Source organism: Malus domestica, chromosome 14, assembly GCF_042453785.1.
Source record: "Malus domestica chromosome 14, GDT2T_hap1".
Taxonomy (NCBI): Eukaryota; Viridiplantae; Streptophyta; class Magnoliopsida; order Rosales; family Rosaceae; genus Malus; species Malus domestica.
Window position 1 is genome coordinate 29,656,274 of NC_091674.1, and position 17,917 is coordinate 29,674,190.

Here is a 17,917-nt window from a genome sequence, read left to right on the forward strand (position 1 = left end):
TGGGTTAAAAAATGATAAATGGGTAAACGGGTATTAAACGGTTACAGTTAAATGGGTACACAGTTATGTGTATGGTTAACTATTTATAAACGGTTATGGATATTGGTATAACAGTTTAGGCAATTACCCAACGGATAAACGATTATACGGGTATGAGAATAAACGGTTATGGATAAATAACCGCGGTTACCCGTCCGCCATAACCATTGCTCATCCCTAATTGAAGTTGAACAAATCCATATAATCTATCCCCTCTCACACGTAAAGAATTTTTTTGTTGAAGAAAGTAAAGTCCCTTGCCAGATATTTGGCAAAGTAAATATATTCCATTGATAATAACACGAAATTATTTTGTTTAAAGTTTCGGTACTTACTAATCTGTATATGTTATTAAGTTGGGCGCAATATTATTGATGTTAACATTTTGTTAGGTATTTCTTTGCTTTTTTTTTTTCGCAAGATAATTGACTTTCAATAGCTTTGTGTTTGACTTCAGTAATATCCTGACAGAAATCCCACAAGTAGGGTTTTGTTAATTAGTAAGATTGCTTCCTCAATTGCACAACATGTTCCCTTCATTAGTAATTGGTGGGAATGGCATATATATAAATGTATAGCATGCAACTATTGTTTTCGTCCGCAGCTCCCTGTATCTATACATCTCTATTTCTCTGAGATCCCATCAAAAAGAAAATTAGAGTAGTAGCTAGCTAGCTAGGCTAATGGGAAATCCAGAAGGAGGGCCGTCTGCGAACGACGGCGATCATGATCTCTACCAACCTCAAGTGGAGGTGGAGCATGAGTTACAAGCTGATCAACAATTTCAACACCAACAAGTGTCTGAAACCACCAGCCACGACCAAAACCAACAAGATCAATACCAACAGCCACCACCACAGCCACCCAATAATGCACCTCAAAATAATTATGACCCCCAAGCACAAGCACAAGCACAAGCACAAGGAGTCTTTCAGCAACTACCGCCATCTCAGCCTCAGCCAGTAGGGTTCCCACCACCACAAGGTCCTCCACAACAAAAGCCCTACCAGACTCCAACGCCTCAGCCAGCACAGTTCCCACCTCAAGGCCCACAACAATTCCCACCGCAAAACCCACAATTCCAAAATCAACAACAAGAAGCAAACTATCAGCAGCCTAGGCCTGCACAGTTTCCACCCCAGCCCCAGAGTAATATGCAAACCAATCCAAACCGTAATCCCATGTATGCAAATGTACCTAACCAACCCGGGGCGGTCTACCCGCCACAAGGACCACAACCAATGGGCATGGGGAACCAACAACCTCCAGCTCAGTTTCCTCCCCAATTTCCAGCGAATTATAATCAGCAATATCAGAAGCCGGCAGTGCAATTTTCCACACAGAATCAACAATACCAACAACAGCAGCCTAATAATGGTTATGCTGCTCAAGGGGTTCCAATGCAGCAGAGTCCTTACCAGCAGGGACCTCTTAATCACGTCAACCTGCAGAATGCTGGAACTGAGCAATGGAGTTCTGAGTTATTTGATTGCATGGATGATCCAATGAATGGTACGCACATACATACATATCTAGGGCTTGTTTGAAACTGTTTTTGTAGGAAATAATTTTGTTCATAAGCGTTTTTGCTAAAATTGCTTTTTCTTAGAAACACAGGTTATTAAAATTAAAGTTTTTTCAAGTGCTTTCTTAGTGCTTCCCCAGAAAGTGCTATAACGCAAAACCACTTTTAACTTCATTTTATCAAATGCTTCAAAAGTGTTTTTAATTGTCATAAAGCACTTCTAGCCCTTTCAAAAATAACCACACCCTTATTTATTTCTCCTTCCGCATCCAATGTATAGCTAGTTTTCATATTTTGAACTATGAGTTGAGATTTATTATGAACATTACTATGACATTTCAGCTCTCACAACGGCTTTCGTTCCATGCTTGACGTTTGGCCAGATAGCAGAGGTTGTAGATAACGGCAGATCCTGTAAGCCAAATTCCAAAACATGTATCTTATATTCAAACTACATATCATGTTACAATATTTGAAGTGAGAATTAATCCGTATTGTGCATGCGATATTGACGTATATATCCATACTACTGTGTAGCATGTGCGACCAGCGGATTGTTCTACGGATTGATTGCAGCGTTCATTGGGATACCATTCATAATGTCATGCACGTATCGCACAAAGCTGCGCAGCAAATACAACCTAATCGAGTCCCCCGCACCCGATTGGGTCATCCATTTATTATGCGAACCCTGCGCTCTTTGCCAAGAGTACCGGGAACTTCAAGTCAGAGGGATTGACCCTTCAATCGGATGGATAGGAAATGTGCAAAGGAATCCCAGCTTGCAGCAGCCGAATGTTAATATGATGATGCCTCCAATGAACCAAAATATGAATCAGTATTGATTAAAAAAATCCTAATGTTTGTGATGAACAAGATCAACCGTTTGCAGATTACTTGCATTTACTTATGCATGCCTCAAGGCTATTTTTCTCTCTCTGTGTTATGTTTATTTTCGTATGTTGATATTTGTGGATACTCTGAATATGTATCGCTTCCTTTTGTAATTTTGAACGAGTTGCCATTTTCATGTATTGAAAATTCAAAAGAACACTTTTAGTTTTGATGATTTCTGGAGTTCTGTATACTATTAAAGATTTAGATATAACGTGTGCAGCCGCAAGCTAGGTCTAATGGTTAGTAGACATTCATCTTTATACAAGTTGGTAAAGTCATTAGGTTAACTAAATAACTACTAGTAAATGATTACATACGACAACATTATATAAAAGGTGCAGATGTGGATTAAACTAATTAGTCAGAGCAATTAATATGACCATATCCCTTGTATGTGAGTTTAATTTTCCCTCCATTCAAATTAGAACAAAAGGTTATGTTGGATTTTATAATTATTCATTATCCCATACAATTTTGTATAATTAGAGACTAGTAAGCTGGAGTGATCAATGCTTCCTTGCTGTCAACCGTGTTGATAATGTGTGGGCGTATGGATAGAATAGTAAGTGAGAGGCTGTCCTTAGTTTTCTCGTCTGTATACAAGGACTTGTTGAAGAAGTTGTCCATTGGGTACCTTTGATGGTCAAACCCCTCTTCCCTGGACAAGGGGACGTCCTAGGGTTGATCTCATATATAGGACGTCCTCAAGCACACAACGATCATGGAACATCAACCAAATCAGGCGGCGCCGCTGGTATTCCACTCTCAAGCGTCAAAATTAGCATCACTACATGTACATGTCCAAAAACTCCCCCACCACCAACCTTAACAACTCCCACCTCAAAATAACCCTAATATTAATTCCCACATCAACATTATTAACAAAGGACCTAGTCCTGATCATGAAGCAGGTAATCATCAGGCAAACCCCTCTTCCTCTTCCCACAAAAATGCCGGAATATCACGCCCTTACCATCAGGCAGATCACGATCACTATCATCATCAACATGCCCGGCCATTACATGTACAGTTGCCACCCTCAAACCTCCATAGTGCTAATCTCATCTTGTACCAGCAGATTAAATTGGCCTCACCATAATTACAACGCGTTTGTACCCTCAGCTCCACGCCCGCCTTCACGTACATATTATCCTCCTCCTCATCATCATTGAGCTGCTTCGGCTGATGCATTTAATCATTTTCATCATCATCACCATCGAGCTGATTCTGCTGATGCAATAAATTATAGTACACACCAAGTGCTTTTTCCTCCTCCGGCTGCCTACCAAATTGTTCCTCATCAGCAGCTACAGCTGCAGTATCATAATCATGCTTCCGCGGCAAGAAATCAACTGCAGCCGGTGTTGCATTATAACAATCATTTTGCTGAAACAGGAATGCCCATCCAAAACATTGAGTACGTACCAGTGCCGCTAACTCCGGCAGGCATTGACGGAACTTGGAAAACGGGGCTCTTTGAGTGCATGGACGGTCCCCCAAATGGTGCTTCCAAGTCCCAAGTTAATTCATCCTTATTCTCTAGTTCATACTACTTATATTGAACTGTTCAACTTCTAATTACACAGACTTCTTGTGATAAAACTGTTTGAAATGGTACCAGGCATATTGTTTTTGGTTGATAAAGATTGAAACTTTGAATAAGGGTTTTAAGAGATTTGTGTTTTTTCAAGAGAGAAAAAGGAAGAGCAAGAGTCTGTGTATTTTTCATATATCACAAAAAGGCAAACATACAAAGACTATATTTATCACAGCTGGTCTAAAAACTGATCCTACATATAGGGACCTAGAACCCTTTTCCGGCCATTAATGGTTATCGGAGGATATCATCCATCCACTTGGAAGAAGATGGGAAAGCTCAGTACAATTAAAAAGATAGGAACACCAGCTGTAATCTTTCTAAAACTAGTAAAAGAAACTAGCCGTTGAAATTAATGGCTCCTTCTAATTTTGGTAAAGCCTTCATTTCTTCACACTTCTCAGCCTCCCTTTTGATTTCATCTGCAGGATTATCTTCTGCAGGTTAATTCTAAAGCTAGGATGCAGCTTAATTCTCAACAAAAACTCCACATACCTTTCATACTGAGCAGGTTTAAGATGAAATTAGTTGAGAGACAGTAACAGTATGATTACGAGTTGGCCATAGGCTGTCTCTTTGAAATTTTGGCACTATTACTTCTAACTAGTGCTAGCTACATTATGTGTTTTCTAGATATAAAACTGCTCCCAACTTTCTTTTACAGTAATTTGCAGTAGACATTCATGAACTATTTCTTGTTTTGATTATTTCAGCTCTCATGACGTTATTGTGCCCATGCTGGACGTTCGGTCAGATTGCAGAGATTGTCGATAATGGTCCAAGCTGTAAGTCGACTGAATCAATGTTCAACTTTCGTAATTAGCAATTCTAACGTCCAAAATACTCATCCGATTAATGGCTGGTGTGGTGTTTATGTTGGTCATTCATACAGCTTGTGCAACCAATACACTGATTTGCATGTTGGTCATGTTGTGCATCTTTGTGCCATGCTTGCTATCGTGCACATACCGGAAAAAGCTAAGGAACAAGTTCGATCTGCCCGAAAGCCCTGCTCCGGATTGCGTCAGTCACTTCTTATGCGAGTGGTGTGCTCTTTGCCAAGAACATAGGGAGCTCCAGCTCAGAGGCCTGGACCCTTCTTTGGGTACGAGACTTCAATATATATATATTTTTATTGACAAAGCAGTTTTGAACTTCTCTAATCTACGAGATCGAAATCAGGCTCTAAAAGCAAACGCATTGAAATCAGGGGTTTCATATCTGAAAAATTTCAACTTTGTATGTTGTAGGATGGGTAGGAAACATGGAGCAAATTCAGAGGATGCAGCAAAAGCGGCAAGCTGCTGTGAATCCACCAGCTACCCAAAGAATGACGGGTTATTGAACAAAACACGAAGTGTAGCAACTTCAGTCATGACATGCTCGCCGTGATTTTCGATCCACCGATGAAGATGCTTCGGTTTTCCGTTCGTGGTGGAGGGATGGATCATCCGTGTATATACGTTCGATGTGAATGAAAATTTTGTGCTTATCGTAGAAAAGAGACACATTAAGGGATAAATTTCACACATACAATACCACAATCCAATCTCCGGTAAAATCAGCAAGACATCGTAATTTGGTGCCGAAAATGCGACGTAAAAATACCAAACTAAGCAAACTTGAAAACGCACACCATCGAGCAAGAAATACTATTTCGTATAATAATACAAAAACGGGGCAACAACAAAACACCCCCAACTTCTCTTCGTTTGTATTTATAGCTTGAACACGTTACATCTCAGAATATACGTAGGTAGGTACAACGTATAGTAACTGCAAGAGAAAACAAAACCTATGCCATTCAATATTCAGCGGAAATACACAAATGCACAAAGAACTTAGATGTTTATGGTGGCTTCCCAAAGCCTAAGAAGTCCATTACGACCGCCACTGCATATCCTTTTCCTCTCGAGGTCCGTTGCAATACATCTTACCTGGATAGCACAAGGGGAGTAAAACTGGGGAATCAAGTAGCCATTAACAATAAATCATCGAGATCTCTGCGTAAACATTTATGACCATATGGTGCATAGATAATGGTAAAACATTAGAACAACAGAATGTTCGCTTGTAGGAATAAAATGACCGGTGCAGGAAAAGTCAGGACTTCATACCACAGCAACTGTTCTTTGTGGTGTTCTATATAGTTGCCACCCGGCCATTTTTGATCCCGCGCTAGAGGAGCTACCGAGTCTCTCTTGAGGCCGATGAAAGAGAGACATGGAATTATCAGCTGCTCCAATTCCTAACCAGTGTTCTGCAGCATTGATGGACAATACAGCAGCGGTGTGGACAGTAACATTTTTTACGCATCTTATACCTCCTGCATGCAACAACAGTAACATTGAAAAAGGCTTTACTTCATTGGAATATGCATCTCTATCTGACAGTAATTCAAAGGGAAACTCAATCACTTCCATGAACTCTGACATAATTATGTGATAATTACACGATCTTGTAGAAACCAACCCACACCATTTTGTATTCCCTTGACTTTTCAATAGCGTCAATAGCGTCTCCATTTCTTACCCAAAAGAAAAAGAAAAAGAAAACACAGCAATAATATAGTCGACAATGAAAGAAGGAAGAAAATTGTGCTCTTACCCTCGACATTTTCCCAAAAGCGGAGTAGCCCATCAGTTGAACCTGAAACAGAAATCACATGGTATAATTCCATGAGTTCCTAATGGCACGTGTAAAAGATTTGCAACCAAAAATCTTTGAAGCAATCTAAGGAAATAACAATGCAAACAGAATAGGATATATAGTGCCAACCTGTAATTATTCCTTTGTCAAGTGTGGAATACTCAACGCTTAATATGGGGCCAGCATGGCATGCTAGAACAGCATCACAAGTTCCTCGGGAAACAGACCACATCCTTGCAGTCCAGTCATCACTACCAGTAACAACTGTGTCCCCCACCATTCTAATCGACCTGCAAGATTGACATATAAATTATGTGTCTACTTAAGAATCATCAAGAAAAACATAAAATCTGGAAAAGCTATGCTCCTTTAGCTTACCGAATCCATTTGGTATGCCCTACAAGCTTGTGCATTGGCTTGCCAGCACGAATGTCCCAGATGTTTGCGACGCTGATAATGCAGGTACTCAGAGAATTAATTTCTAGGAATTTGTTGAAAAACATTTTAATTCATAATTTTATGAGCATGCTTAATCATCAGTTTCATTATACTTACACATCTCTACCACCAGCTGCTAAAATTCCTGTGGAATCATCATATTCCATACATAGAACAGCACTAGAGCAGCGACCAACGGTTGCCACGCAAGTGTCAGTTCTGACATCCCACATCTTTACAGTTCCATCATGAGCAGCAGTAAGTACACGTTCACCAGACAGCATGCGTGCACAGCTAACCTACAAGGATGGACAGTGGAATAGAGTTCAATACACAGTGTACATTAAGGACGAGATATTAATTTCGAAATATTGGTCACTTTTCATGACCATCGCATCAAATGTAACAACTGAGTTGATTTTTCATGCTCCGGAAAGTAGTCAATATACAAAGTGAGTAAGCTCACTGGTGCATCATGGCCTTTCAACTCTTCTAGAAGCTGAGTAGTTTGCTTATCCCATACTAAAACAGTTTGATCATCCGAACCTGATACTACTTTTCCTCGATCAGAACTTATTGCACGGACAGCTCTGTAACAAGGCCCAGAAAGACATGAGAGGAAGGACACTAAGCTAAGTTGAATTGGTCATGCTAAGTTGCATCATGTGTGAGCATGCAAGAAAAGCCAACCAAATTTTAAAAAAATTTAGTAACACTAAAGTTTATTTTAAAAGTTCAATAATAGAATAGTAAACTAGTAAATGCAACCAAAAAAGAACATAATGATGATAGCAAGAACAAAAAAACAGTAGAATACAAACAAAACCTTGTATGTCCTTTCAAGGTTGCTCGAAGTTCATTACCACGAAAACTAGGATCCCAGATCTTAACCTGAAAGATTGCTGAAAAGAATTATTATTACCCCTTTACAGGATACGTTCTGTGCAATGAATTGTATGGTAGATATGTAAGGCTTACAGTGGAGTCTGTGCTTCCACTGATAAAGAAACCGGCATCTTCCCGGTCACCCACAAGATCCCAAACCTCTCTCTTCGTTACACAATGTAAAGCAGTGACGGAACCACTATGACCTCTAAGTAAGCGAACATTGGTTTGAGTTTTCTTCTGGCCAGTGGCTGACAAATCTTGCTTACGAGGAGTCCCATTTTCATTTGCAGCTTAATGACAAGAAACTACGGTGAGTACATGCAGATAATCAAACATCACATGCAAGCACATAATCTTAGCAACAGACATACCTGAAGAGCCACCATCAGAAGTCCATTTACGAACACGACTTAAAGAGGTGGTTCTGGATGCAGTATCCCTGCTGAACATGCTCTGAACCCAGCTCCTTCCAACACCAGAAGCTTCAGCAGGCTGCTGATTCTCAACTGTAGCATCTTTTGAACGTGGAGATGCTAATCCATGAGACAACATGGATTGACCCTTGAAATTAGTGATACCCCAATAACCAATGAGTAGGTGCTCGATATGCGACAAGAACCCTCTCAGCTTTATCTGAAAAATACATAACCAAGGAACACCATCACCAATGGATCGAAAAACCAAAGAAAACTTCAGTTGCATGCATCCAAGTGGAAAAAGGGAGGGTGCCAATAAATTTGACCGCGGCTCCTCATGGATCTCAACAGTGCATCTGAATGGCCATTAGTCACTAGAATAATGCGTAAAAGTAGATGAAACAAGTTCGAACCCAAAACAGCACTACAAGATCAAGGGCATTCCTAGCCACCCCAAAAAAGTAATAAGGTATGTTTCAAGTTCTTTTTGAAACAATTTTGTGAGCATAGGTTATCAGTTTTCAGAATTTGAGAGCGAAACCAATAGCCTGCGTCACTGAAGACAGAACCAACACAGATAACCTAATATCATCTAGCCAACAGTGAGCACCTAATCTAAAGGAAATTATAATCTCATACAGAAAAATAGACAAGGATACCACTGCAATATTAATTAGAACTGCATAAGCTGAAATAGAGAAAAAAATTACTTACAAATTGTGTGTATCCAATATTGTTCTTCTCTGCTATCGTTTCAATCATGTACCAAGCATCAGTATCAGGAATTCCCAACCCAGCCTTCATGTTGACATAAAACGAACTCGTAAACAAACTAATGAAAAGAAATTAAAAGGTTGACAAGTGCCAGAAAATTTATAAGATAAAGAAGAAACAGCACCATGTGCGATTCCACATAAATTAAGTGCGCAGCCACCAAAGAGGCATAGTTAGCCGACCTGATGTAACAACAAAAAACAAACATTACTTTGCAAAAGATTACATTTGACATGGTGCAATATAAGTTTATTATTTCTAGTGTACTAAGTAGAAGATCAAAAACTATATGCTACTTTGAAGTTTGTTTACTAGCTTCTGTCTAAGCTTACCATTTAAGTCCGAGGTACAAGGCTTGTATATATAAATTCATCAGACAGTAAATTCAAAATTCGGGATTAAGTTGATTTATCCACCAAGTAAAAAAGAAGATAAATGCCTGAAATTCTTACTTGTTTGAAGACCGTTCCATTAGATAGTCAAAGTATCCTTCCCAAAAGCTGCAAAATAAAAAAATTACACAGTGAATCAACAATTCACTTGTAAAACTACTAGGTAGGACAGATGTAGAAATAAGTCAGTTTTAACATAAAGAAATAGAAACTTGAGTGCTATAAAGAACCTAAACAAGATAAGAAAGCCACTATGTAGCGGAAAAGAATATGAACTACAATACAAATCTCAAAAATCTTATAGAGTTACTTAAGGCAGCCTATAAATAAGAGTAAGCAAAGCTTGTCAAGTACTGCAAGTAAGTTACTATCACTAATGGCGTTCTTGTCATCTGGTTTATTTATTACTCTTGAATATCCACATTGTCATGATGTAAGTTTAAATTACAGTTTTACAGCTCTGAGCTTCAAGGAAGACCGGAAACGTAAGGCTTTATAACACTTTGCGGTGGTCTAGATTTACGGTTACTTCCATTACTGAACATAAACTCAGTTAAAAATTTCACAGAATATGGGAAAGCATATAAGTGTGATAGACCAATGAGAAGAACCAATAACAACTTATTGCAAGGGAAAAATGAACATCAGAATAATTTATGCTCGAAATTGAGGGGCAAATGACTTGTAACCACATACCGTAATTCCTCCCAGATGGACAAAGATATAAGATGACGCTCAATGTAGTCTGAAACATTATGTGCATCCTTCTTATACATGTCAGCGGATACTTCAAGGGCATCCCTGATTGTCAACATATCATTTCGGGAAGTTGCACGACTAATAGCTGTTTTGAGCTGAATTCAAATACAAGTTATTGTTGAAGAAGATAAATTTAAAAAACATATTATCACAAAATTCTTCTTCTGTATAAAGGTTATTAGCCTAATGACAACAGTGGACAACATGCAAAATTGACATAAATAGTCAATAATCTGTCTTCAAGTAAGCTTCTACAAAAATATGAATATAAATGAGTGTTCATGTGTATGTGCATTTTGGAGGGAAAGTAGGATATCCTTATACCAGTTCATAACTGAGAAAATGATTCGGTTTTTGCTGGATTACAAAAACATATCAATGAAGCCAGGGAAAAAGAAAAGTTCAACAAAGGAGATTTTGATGTTACAAGATCGTCATGATTCACTATTATAACTAACTTAGATCCATCTTCTGAAAATAATGAGATTTATTTGTATACCAGTTCCTTAACAGCAAGAAATTGTCCTTCAGTCAACTGACAGTGCCATCCCTGATTTATGTGTTCCCTTATACATTCAACAAACCCACTGCCACCAATTCCCTCAGCATCAGATTCAATTAAAGCTGCAAAGCCAGCATACTAATGCCTGTTAATTCAAGGTCCACTGAACCACAAAACAGATTGGAATTCCAAGAAAGAGACATCAGAACTCAGCCTCGTCATAATACATGTTAGAGTTGAACACAGAAAAGCATACCGAGGATTGTGCCATATTCAAATGAAGAAAGAGGATCATCAGTAGGTCCCAATTTCAGAAGACGAAGCCACAGACCCTGGTCATTAAACACAATCACATCATTTAACATTAGAAGTGAAAAAAATGTCAATAAGTACATCTGTAGAACTTAATAAAATATTAATCAGGTAAAAAAAATTTTGTCCACCAGTACTTAATAACATAAAAGTAAAACATGTACCTGCAGCTTAACTTTTATGTCCAAAACCATGCACTCCCTTTCCGCCTGAATGACCAATAATTTACAGTTAAGAAAGCTCTAAAGTAGAGATACCACTACTACACATCATGTCGGAGTATAGAACTTACAGCCCTCTCCAGTGGAGTTAGGGTTTCTGATTTAGAGTCTTTACCCCCTGGAACAGACTGTGAGCTGAGGGAGAAACATAAAAATGACACAAGATTAGAAGCTCCGTTAAGATGTGTATAAGTGTTCAATTTTACTGAAAAGGCCATATCCAACTTCAAATAACCAAGAATTGTTTGGTTTCATGGTCAGCCAAGATAAAAATTAACTAGAGTCTCAAAAGCCCACTACTCCAGCGGTACTAAAGTTGCTAATCTCAAGAACAGTCATTGTCTCAAATTCTCCTCAAAAAAAAAAAAAAAGTATATTAAAAAATCTCAATCTACTTATATATACTGCCACCACCTTTTATCATCCACAAAATTGCTTACATGAACCAAATTACTAACTAGTAGCAAGATTAATAACCATTTTTTAGTGTCTCTAAATGAAGCAAGTTTATTTCCAGAATGACTGAAAGTAACAGACATGAACAACATTCCATTTTCATGTGCAATAACATGCCATGTATATACCTAGAGGATAATCCACTTGCTGCAGCCAGGATCTGCTTCCTCTTTTCTTCTTGCTCTTCAGTCCTAAGGTCCGAGGGAAACCTATCATATGTGTATTTGGTACCTGCTCCTGAAATCCAGAGAAAATGAGGAAAAAACCAAAACCATGTCAAACTTAAAATCTTTAACATCTTCTGTTGACATAATTTTCAATCTTAGATAACAGCACATCAAATTCACCTGAATTTCTCACATCCGTATCTGCAATTGTTATAATCTCAGGCTCTACTGAATTTGAGGGAAGAATTGAAATAGGATTTTGGCCCCTTCTAAGTGCATCTTGTAACTTGTCAAGTAGATTATTAGTGTTTTCTTCAGAACCCAAACATCTCTCTAGATAATCCATGAAACCATGCGAATCCAGAAACTGCGTTAACTGTAAATACCAATGCAGAAATAAGCATAACACTAGGAACCCAGGACAAGAAGTTAAAATGATACTGAAAGAAAAAATTTAGTTAAAATAAACACATTCAATAAACCAACAGTACACACAAACATACTTGCCTGCTCTCCTAAAAATTCTGCAAACATGTAGAGTAGCACTAAGAATAATAATCACGACAATTACAATCACGACCATAACTACAGTAGTCATCCTGATTATGGTGCCAATATAGCCAATGTAAGTTGATATCTCGAAGACAAAGATGGGTTCAATGAAAATAAATACCATGGGTTCTGGTGGTTGGCCAGTTGACCGAGAGCGCATTGTCAAGAATGCTTGAGTGTTGAAGACATGAGTAGCAGAAATTTCCTTGGGAAAAAAGACAATTATACCGAATAAAATTCAAATGAATCCACAAATATAAATAATTAAAACCAATTCATGATCAAATTAGATAAAAGTTCGTACTATGAAGTTGCGGTAGCCACTTAAAAGTGATGCAAAGAACTTTAAGAACACTAACCTGCACAAAACAATCAAACACAAGGAATATGTGTGAAAACTTAACAATCTCCAAACAGTCAGGCTTTAGAAGAACTAAGTAGCCATAGATCAGATGGAAGACACTGAGTATAATCACAGACTGGTTAACAGTTCTAAGGTAATTACATTGCTTCAAGACCTCACCAACTTAAAGTTAAACTTAAAGAAGAATCAAGTGAACAACAATGACAGCAAGGTGTTTGTTTGATCGTAATCTGCTATGTTGGTCACAAATGTTAAGATCAATCAAGGCATAATTGCTCGCTTAGCATGGAACCCCTAGAATAAGACATCAACATCTCAAATTTTACATGAATGAAAAAAAAAAATGATATCCATTAATACTTCATAATCATTTCATTTGGCACCCAAGTATCACCTAAGTTGAAGGTCGTGATCCTCTCCCCAAGGTTTATTGCCAGCTTTAGAATATTGCTCAGATGAACTATATAAACCATCCTTGATCTGATCTATCCCCACAACATTGGGATACAATAGCTTTGATATCTCTCCACGCAGATTGCCCAATTCTTGCTCTGGGATTGGAGGTATATCTTCCGTTGTTGTGATACGATTACACTCAAGGTCAACAACAACTACCTAGAACCACATGAGGAAGGCAAAAAACAAATATTACATCAGTTTAATCTTCTTACATAAAAAAATTTCATCACAATTTTGCATTCTGTTGGAAGACGTGATAGAAGAAGTCACAGAAAAAAAAAAAAAACTAACTAACCCAAAAGAAAAGGGTAAAAATGGAGAGCTGTAAGACATATTTATGAAAATATTGTAATTGGCTATGCTGACTAGGAATCTAATAAACATAAAATGCATATAAAAGACCAGGATATATATTGTTTCACCAGCACATGTAAATTATAATAACTATAAATTGACAAAAGTACAATTTAAGCAGAATGACTTACACCATCCATGGCCAAAGTAGATGTATCAACGCCTGAATGGAGACCCATCATATATGGCGTAGGCGCATCAATATAGTCTACTCCACTGAAAAAGAGTAACGGAATGTAGACTTGCTTCGCACAATAAACATGCACAAAAGAGACAAAGTCAAATACAAGAAGCATAAACGATACTACTACAGCATTAGTTTCCATTGAACAAAAAATAAGTTTGGTGGAAACGTTGGAGCATAAGAAATTTTGCCACCATAATGACAAACTAAATGAAGCATATATAAAAGGGAAGAGGAGCATCATTTTCTTGATCCATAAAAAGCAGTTCACCGAAGATCAATGTTTACCTGCCACCGCAATGGATAAAGTAAATGGCAAATGGCTTCTGATACAAGGGTCAAAAGTGAATATCTGCCAAAAACAGGTCAAGTAATCAAAAGGATGCACAAATACACAGTATTAAATTGTCTTAAGTAAAATGCTTACTTGTTTGATCGGATCAGTATTCTCCTTTCAAGCAACACAGCGGTGAAAAATTTAATCAAGTTGTCAACATCTAGGCACTGTACCAATGGCTGAAACGATATCTGCATGAAAGAAATTGCATAGGGTTATTGAACAGCCAGGTCAAATCTTCAACAAAAGGCAGAAGCATACTCATAACAAAGCAGAAAAGAATGGAGGGTGTACATCAACATGAGGGAGCCCATCCTTTGGTGGAGCCTCCACAGAAAGTAGACAATTGTCAATAGCAAACAGAACTCGGTCCTTTCCTGGAGTAGGCAAAGGTACAGTGGACACCAAAGATGCAATAACTTCCCATAAGGGTTTGCTGCAAATTTGACCAAACATTAGGATTCTTACCACTACGGATCTCCATATCCAAGACCATCAAATTTACCAACAGGGGATTCTCACCTACTTCCATTAGGGGAAAAACAAAGTGTAAATAATTCCTCCAGTGCATTCTTAAGTAAACGAAAGCTGGGTGACCGTGAAACAAGACAGATACATTTATCAGCAAATGAATTTGCAGGTATACAGTAAGCTTCAGCAACATCCTCACTGACTGGATCCCGGAAAGCAATGCAACTGACATAAATTTTTGTCCCATCACCCTCTGCAGCAAATAAGGATTCCACCCTTAGAAAGAAACAATAAGGCATGCCTACATGCATACTTGTAAGAAAGTAACTGCAACAATAGAAGGAACTAAACATAAAAACGATGATTAAATAAACATACTAAAAGTTGAACAGAAAATAAATAGCTCTATACAACAACAACAACAACAAAGCCTTTTCCCTCTAAGTGGGGTCGGCTATGTGAATCCTAGAACGCCATTGCGCTCGGTTTTGTGTCATGTCCTCCATTAGATCCAAGTACTCTAAGTCTTTTCTTAGGGTCTCTTCCAAAGTTTTCCTAGGTCTTCCTCTACCCCTTCGGCCCTGAACCTCTGTCCCGTAGTCACATCTTCGAACTGGAGCGTCAGTAGGCCTTCTTTGCACATGTCCAACCCACTCATTCCTAATCTTATCCTTTCTCGTGAGCCCACACCTCCAACGAAGCATCTTCATCTCCGCTACACCCATTTTGTGTACGTGTTAGATGCTTCATCGCCCAACATTCTGTGCCATACAGCATCGTCGACCTTATTGCCGTCCTATAAAATTTTCCCTTGAGCTTCAGTGGCATACGACGGTCACACAACACGCCGGATGCACTCTTCCACTTCATCCATCCCGCTTGTATTCCATATCTTTGTTTAAATAGCTCTATCTAAATTCTAAATCTTTGTTTAAATTATAAACATACTAATCAGGAAATCTACCCATATAATGGCTCCAATACCCCCTCGGGCTTCCTATCACCACAAATTCGCGTAATCCTAAATGTATAAATGTGTGCAAAACCTCTTCATTACATTTTCCCAGTTTCTAAGCAACAAAACTAACTTCTGTACTAATGTTAAACAGAAAATAAATAATCTATCTAAATTCCAAAGCTTTGTTTAAAGTATAAACATACCAATCAACCAAGCTACCCTTATACTGGCCTCAAAATTCTCTCGATTTTCCTATCACCACGAATTTCGCATGTATAAATGTGCGTAAAACCTCTACGTGTCATTTTTTCTAGTTTCTACGTAACAACACTAACTTATGTACTAATGTTAAACGGGAAACAAATAGCTCTATCCAAATTCTAAAGCTTTGTTTAATGTTCAAACATAGAAATGAGGAAAACCGCTCGCTTGGCTCTGATGTCCTCTGAAGCATCGTGTTCCCACAATTTCACACAACCCTAAATGTATAAATCTGTGCATTACCTAAGCATCGTTGTTCGAGTTTCAAAGCAACAACACTAACTTAATTATGCAAGCTCGATTATTTCTTCAACAAGTCCAATAACAACGAAACGGATTCTCGAAAATGCATACAGCAGAGTGCATACCAGTGAGAACAATGGGGTAGCTCCGTGGAAACGTGTAGGCGTCATTGGAATCAAAGCCCGACGAATAGAACAAAACACCAGCTGGCAACACACACTGCATCAGAAAGCAATCATCAGATCATTCACAAAATGTACAAGCGCAGAAACAGAAGCTGCAAAGATTGGCTGTTGTGGCGGCGGCGGCGGGGTAGTGGCACTTACGGTGGGGAGCTGAGGCGGAGGAGGAGGGTAGAGAGAGTGGTTGGGCGGAGGGTACTGGTCCAGAAGCGACGGCAGGTAATAAGTGTCGAAGCCGTGGAATCCTTTGGCGCCGTCGAGGGTCCGAATCTCGGGTCCGATCCCGCACACCACGAAGTGCTCGAAGATCCGAGCCATTGGTCAACGATTGTCGCTCTCTTTCTCTCTCTACACAGAGATATGGTATGAGAGAGAGAGGAATGGGGGGCTCAGATCTGGTGCAATTGGATTCAATCTGTCATCAGCCGCGCGGAAGCTCGCGCCTTTGGATTCCAGTCATTTTTTCTGGGTGAAGAAGTTACCGGAAGGAAACAGATTCAATCGGATAGCCCCAGTTTATACATTAATCATTGTTAATTTCAACTAACGAAGATTAATTAACCATCAAATCTCGTACCCCGTAGAATGTTGGGTATCACATAGGCATCTCAGCCTTTCTGGCCACATGACTTCCACACTAGCAGCACCAAGACCTCCAGGTTTTAGTTTTAAAGAATTCTCGTAATCCGTCATTTATCATTGTGCTACTAACTCGTGGTTATCACGTCTAATTTTTTAATTGGTGCAAGTGCATGATCTTTTTATCGTATAAATTTCATAATTGCAAAAAATTATTTTATAGCATATACAATTGTTTCCACAAAATAACTAATATAATTAAACATTATGAAGATTAATCTTTAGTTGCATCTTTTTTTATTTTCTTGGGCCATGTGGTAAATCAATCATTTGTCTTGGTGGGTTTGAATTTAATCCTCTCACGCCTACCAAAACATTCATGCCTAATGTGAAATTCTATCCTTGAATTTTACTATTTACGGCGTAAATGTATTTTCAAAAGATGTACAAGGACGAAAATGCTTTTATTGTGCTAAACGGGAGTTTACGTTAACGTATTTCATCCTTTCATGTTTTTCCACATTTCTCAGCATATTTAAATGAGAATTTTAACAAAAAACAACTGGTATTGTTCATTTTAACGAAAAACCATATTTTTACACTAAAAAGTCAATCCTAGTACTATTCACTTTACCCTTTATTTTGTCATTTTCGTTTAAACTAAAGTTTTCAAACCATTTTCATTAGTTTTACTTATTTAAATAATACGTGTCACTATGAACACGTATCGCAAACTAAAAGTAATTCAAAACTATAACAAAACTTGAAATTTCATCATTTTACATTTATTGGAAACACATTTGGTTATGGAAAACTCTCTCTCGGTCAATCTCTTCCCGTCTATCATCTCTCACATTCTCTCTACCCCTCTCTTTGTCCAAACAAAAAGTCCACCACACCATTTTCCGATTAATTTCTTACACCAAAATCACCATATTTGT

General features: G+C 38.3%; 3 protein-coding genes across 4 annotated transcripts; 2 read left to right on the plus strand and 1 right to left on the minus strand.

The window, feature by feature from the left end:
• Positions 1 to 627: 627 nt before the first annotated feature.
• On the plus strand, positions 628 to 2,633 carry LOC103455488 (protein PLANT CADMIUM RESISTANCE 6-like). Its single transcript, XM_008395077.4, has 3 exons — positions 628 to 1,551; positions 1,907 to 1,978; positions 2,102 to 2,633. The coding sequence occupies exons 1-3, from the start codon at positions 723 to 725 to the stop codon at positions 2,407 to 2,409; spliced, it is 1,209 nt and encodes a 402-aa protein (XP_008393299.2). The 5' UTR covers positions 628 to 722; the 3' UTR covers positions 2,410 to 2,633.
• A 1,222-nt stretch (positions 2,634 to 3,855) lies between these two features.
• On the plus strand, positions 3,856 to 5,508 carry LOC103455487 (protein PLANT CADMIUM RESISTANCE 7-like). 2 transcript variants are annotated; one of them, XM_070812560.1, is made up of 4 exons: positions 3,856 to 3,981; positions 4,772 to 4,843; positions 4,951 to 5,163; positions 5,309 to 5,508. In XM_070812560.1, exons 2-4 carry the CDS (start codon positions 4,777 to 4,779, stop codon positions 5,401 to 5,403), a joined length of 375 nt encoding a protein of 124 aa, XP_070668661.1. In that variant the 5' UTR covers positions 3,856 to 3,981; positions 4,772 to 4,776; the 3' UTR covers positions 5,404 to 5,508. The 2 variants fall into 2 exon arrangements, with proteins under 2 accessions (XP_070668661.1, XP_070668659.1); XM_070812558.1 differs by lacking the exon at positions 3,856 to 3,981 and adding an exon at positions 4,489 to 4,569.
• A 188-nt stretch (positions 5,509 to 5,696) lies between these two features.
• On the minus strand, positions 5,697 to 17,036 carry LOC103455486 (DENN domain and WD repeat-containing protein SCD1). The gene is made up of 30 exons (XM_070812557.1): positions 16,542 to 17,036; positions 16,341 to 16,434; positions 14,805 to 15,006; positions 14,577 to 14,718; positions 14,373 to 14,473; positions 14,234 to 14,297; positions 13,893 to 14,006; positions 13,343 to 13,563; positions 12,889 to 12,943; positions 12,706 to 12,789; positions 12,213 to 12,408; positions 11,994 to 12,102; positions 11,481 to 11,544; positions 11,353 to 11,397; positions 11,133 to 11,208; positions 10,874 to 10,998; positions 10,312 to 10,469; positions 9,676 to 9,723; positions 9,348 to 9,405; positions 9,164 to 9,247; positions 8,405 to 8,666; positions 8,124 to 8,323; positions 7,972 to 8,036; positions 7,612 to 7,735; positions 7,263 to 7,444; positions 7,086 to 7,157; positions 6,837 to 6,997; positions 6,666 to 6,707; positions 6,176 to 6,384; positions 5,697 to 5,995 (listed from the first exon to the last, which is right to left on the minus strand). Exons 1-30 carry the CDS (start codon positions 16,713 to 16,715, stop codon positions 5,900 to 5,902), a joined length of 3,627 nt encoding a protein of 1,208 aa, XP_070668658.1. The 5' UTR covers positions 16,716 to 17,036; the 3' UTR covers positions 5,697 to 5,899.
• Between the last annotated feature and the right edge of the window lie 881 nt (positions 17,037 to 17,917).

Bases quoted from the DNA above. Each gene is read 5' to 3' on its own strand.
- LOC103455488 (XM_008395077.4), top strand. From the start codon at position 723: ATGGGAAATCCAGAAGGAGGGCCGTCTGCGAACGACGGCGATCATGAT. The intron at 1,552-1,906 runs GTACGCACATAC...ATGACATTTCAG, and splicing joins CATGGATGATCCAATGAATG to CTCTCACAACGGCTTTCGTT. The intron at 1,979-2,101 runs GTAAGCCAAATT...ACTACTGTGTAG, and splicing joins TGTAGATAACGGCAGATCCT to CATGTGCGACCAGCGGATTG.
- LOC103455486 (XM_070812557.1), bottom strand. From the start codon at position 16,715: ATGGCTCGGATCTTCGAGCACTTCGTGGTGTGCGGGATCGGACCCGAG. The intron at 11,398-11,480 runs GTAAGTTCTATA...TTGGTCATTCAG, and splicing joins TAACTCCACTGGAGAGGGCT to GCGGAAAGGGAGTGCATGGT. The intron at 8,667-9,163 runs GTAAGTAATTTT...TGTATTTTTCAG, and splicing joins ATATTGGATACACACAATTT to ATAAAGCTGAGAGGGTTCTT.
- LOC103455487 (XM_070812560.1), top strand. From the start codon at position 4,777: ATGACGTTATTGTGCCCATGCTGGACGTTCGGTCAGATTGCAGAGATT. The intron at 4,844-4,950 runs GTAAGTCGACTG...TCATTCATACAG, and splicing joins TGTCGATAATGGTCCAAGCT to CTTGTGCAACCAATACACTG. The intron at 5,164-5,308 runs GTACGAGACTTC...TGTATGTTGTAG, and splicing joins AGGCCTGGACCCTTCTTTGG to GATGGGTAGGAAACATGGAG.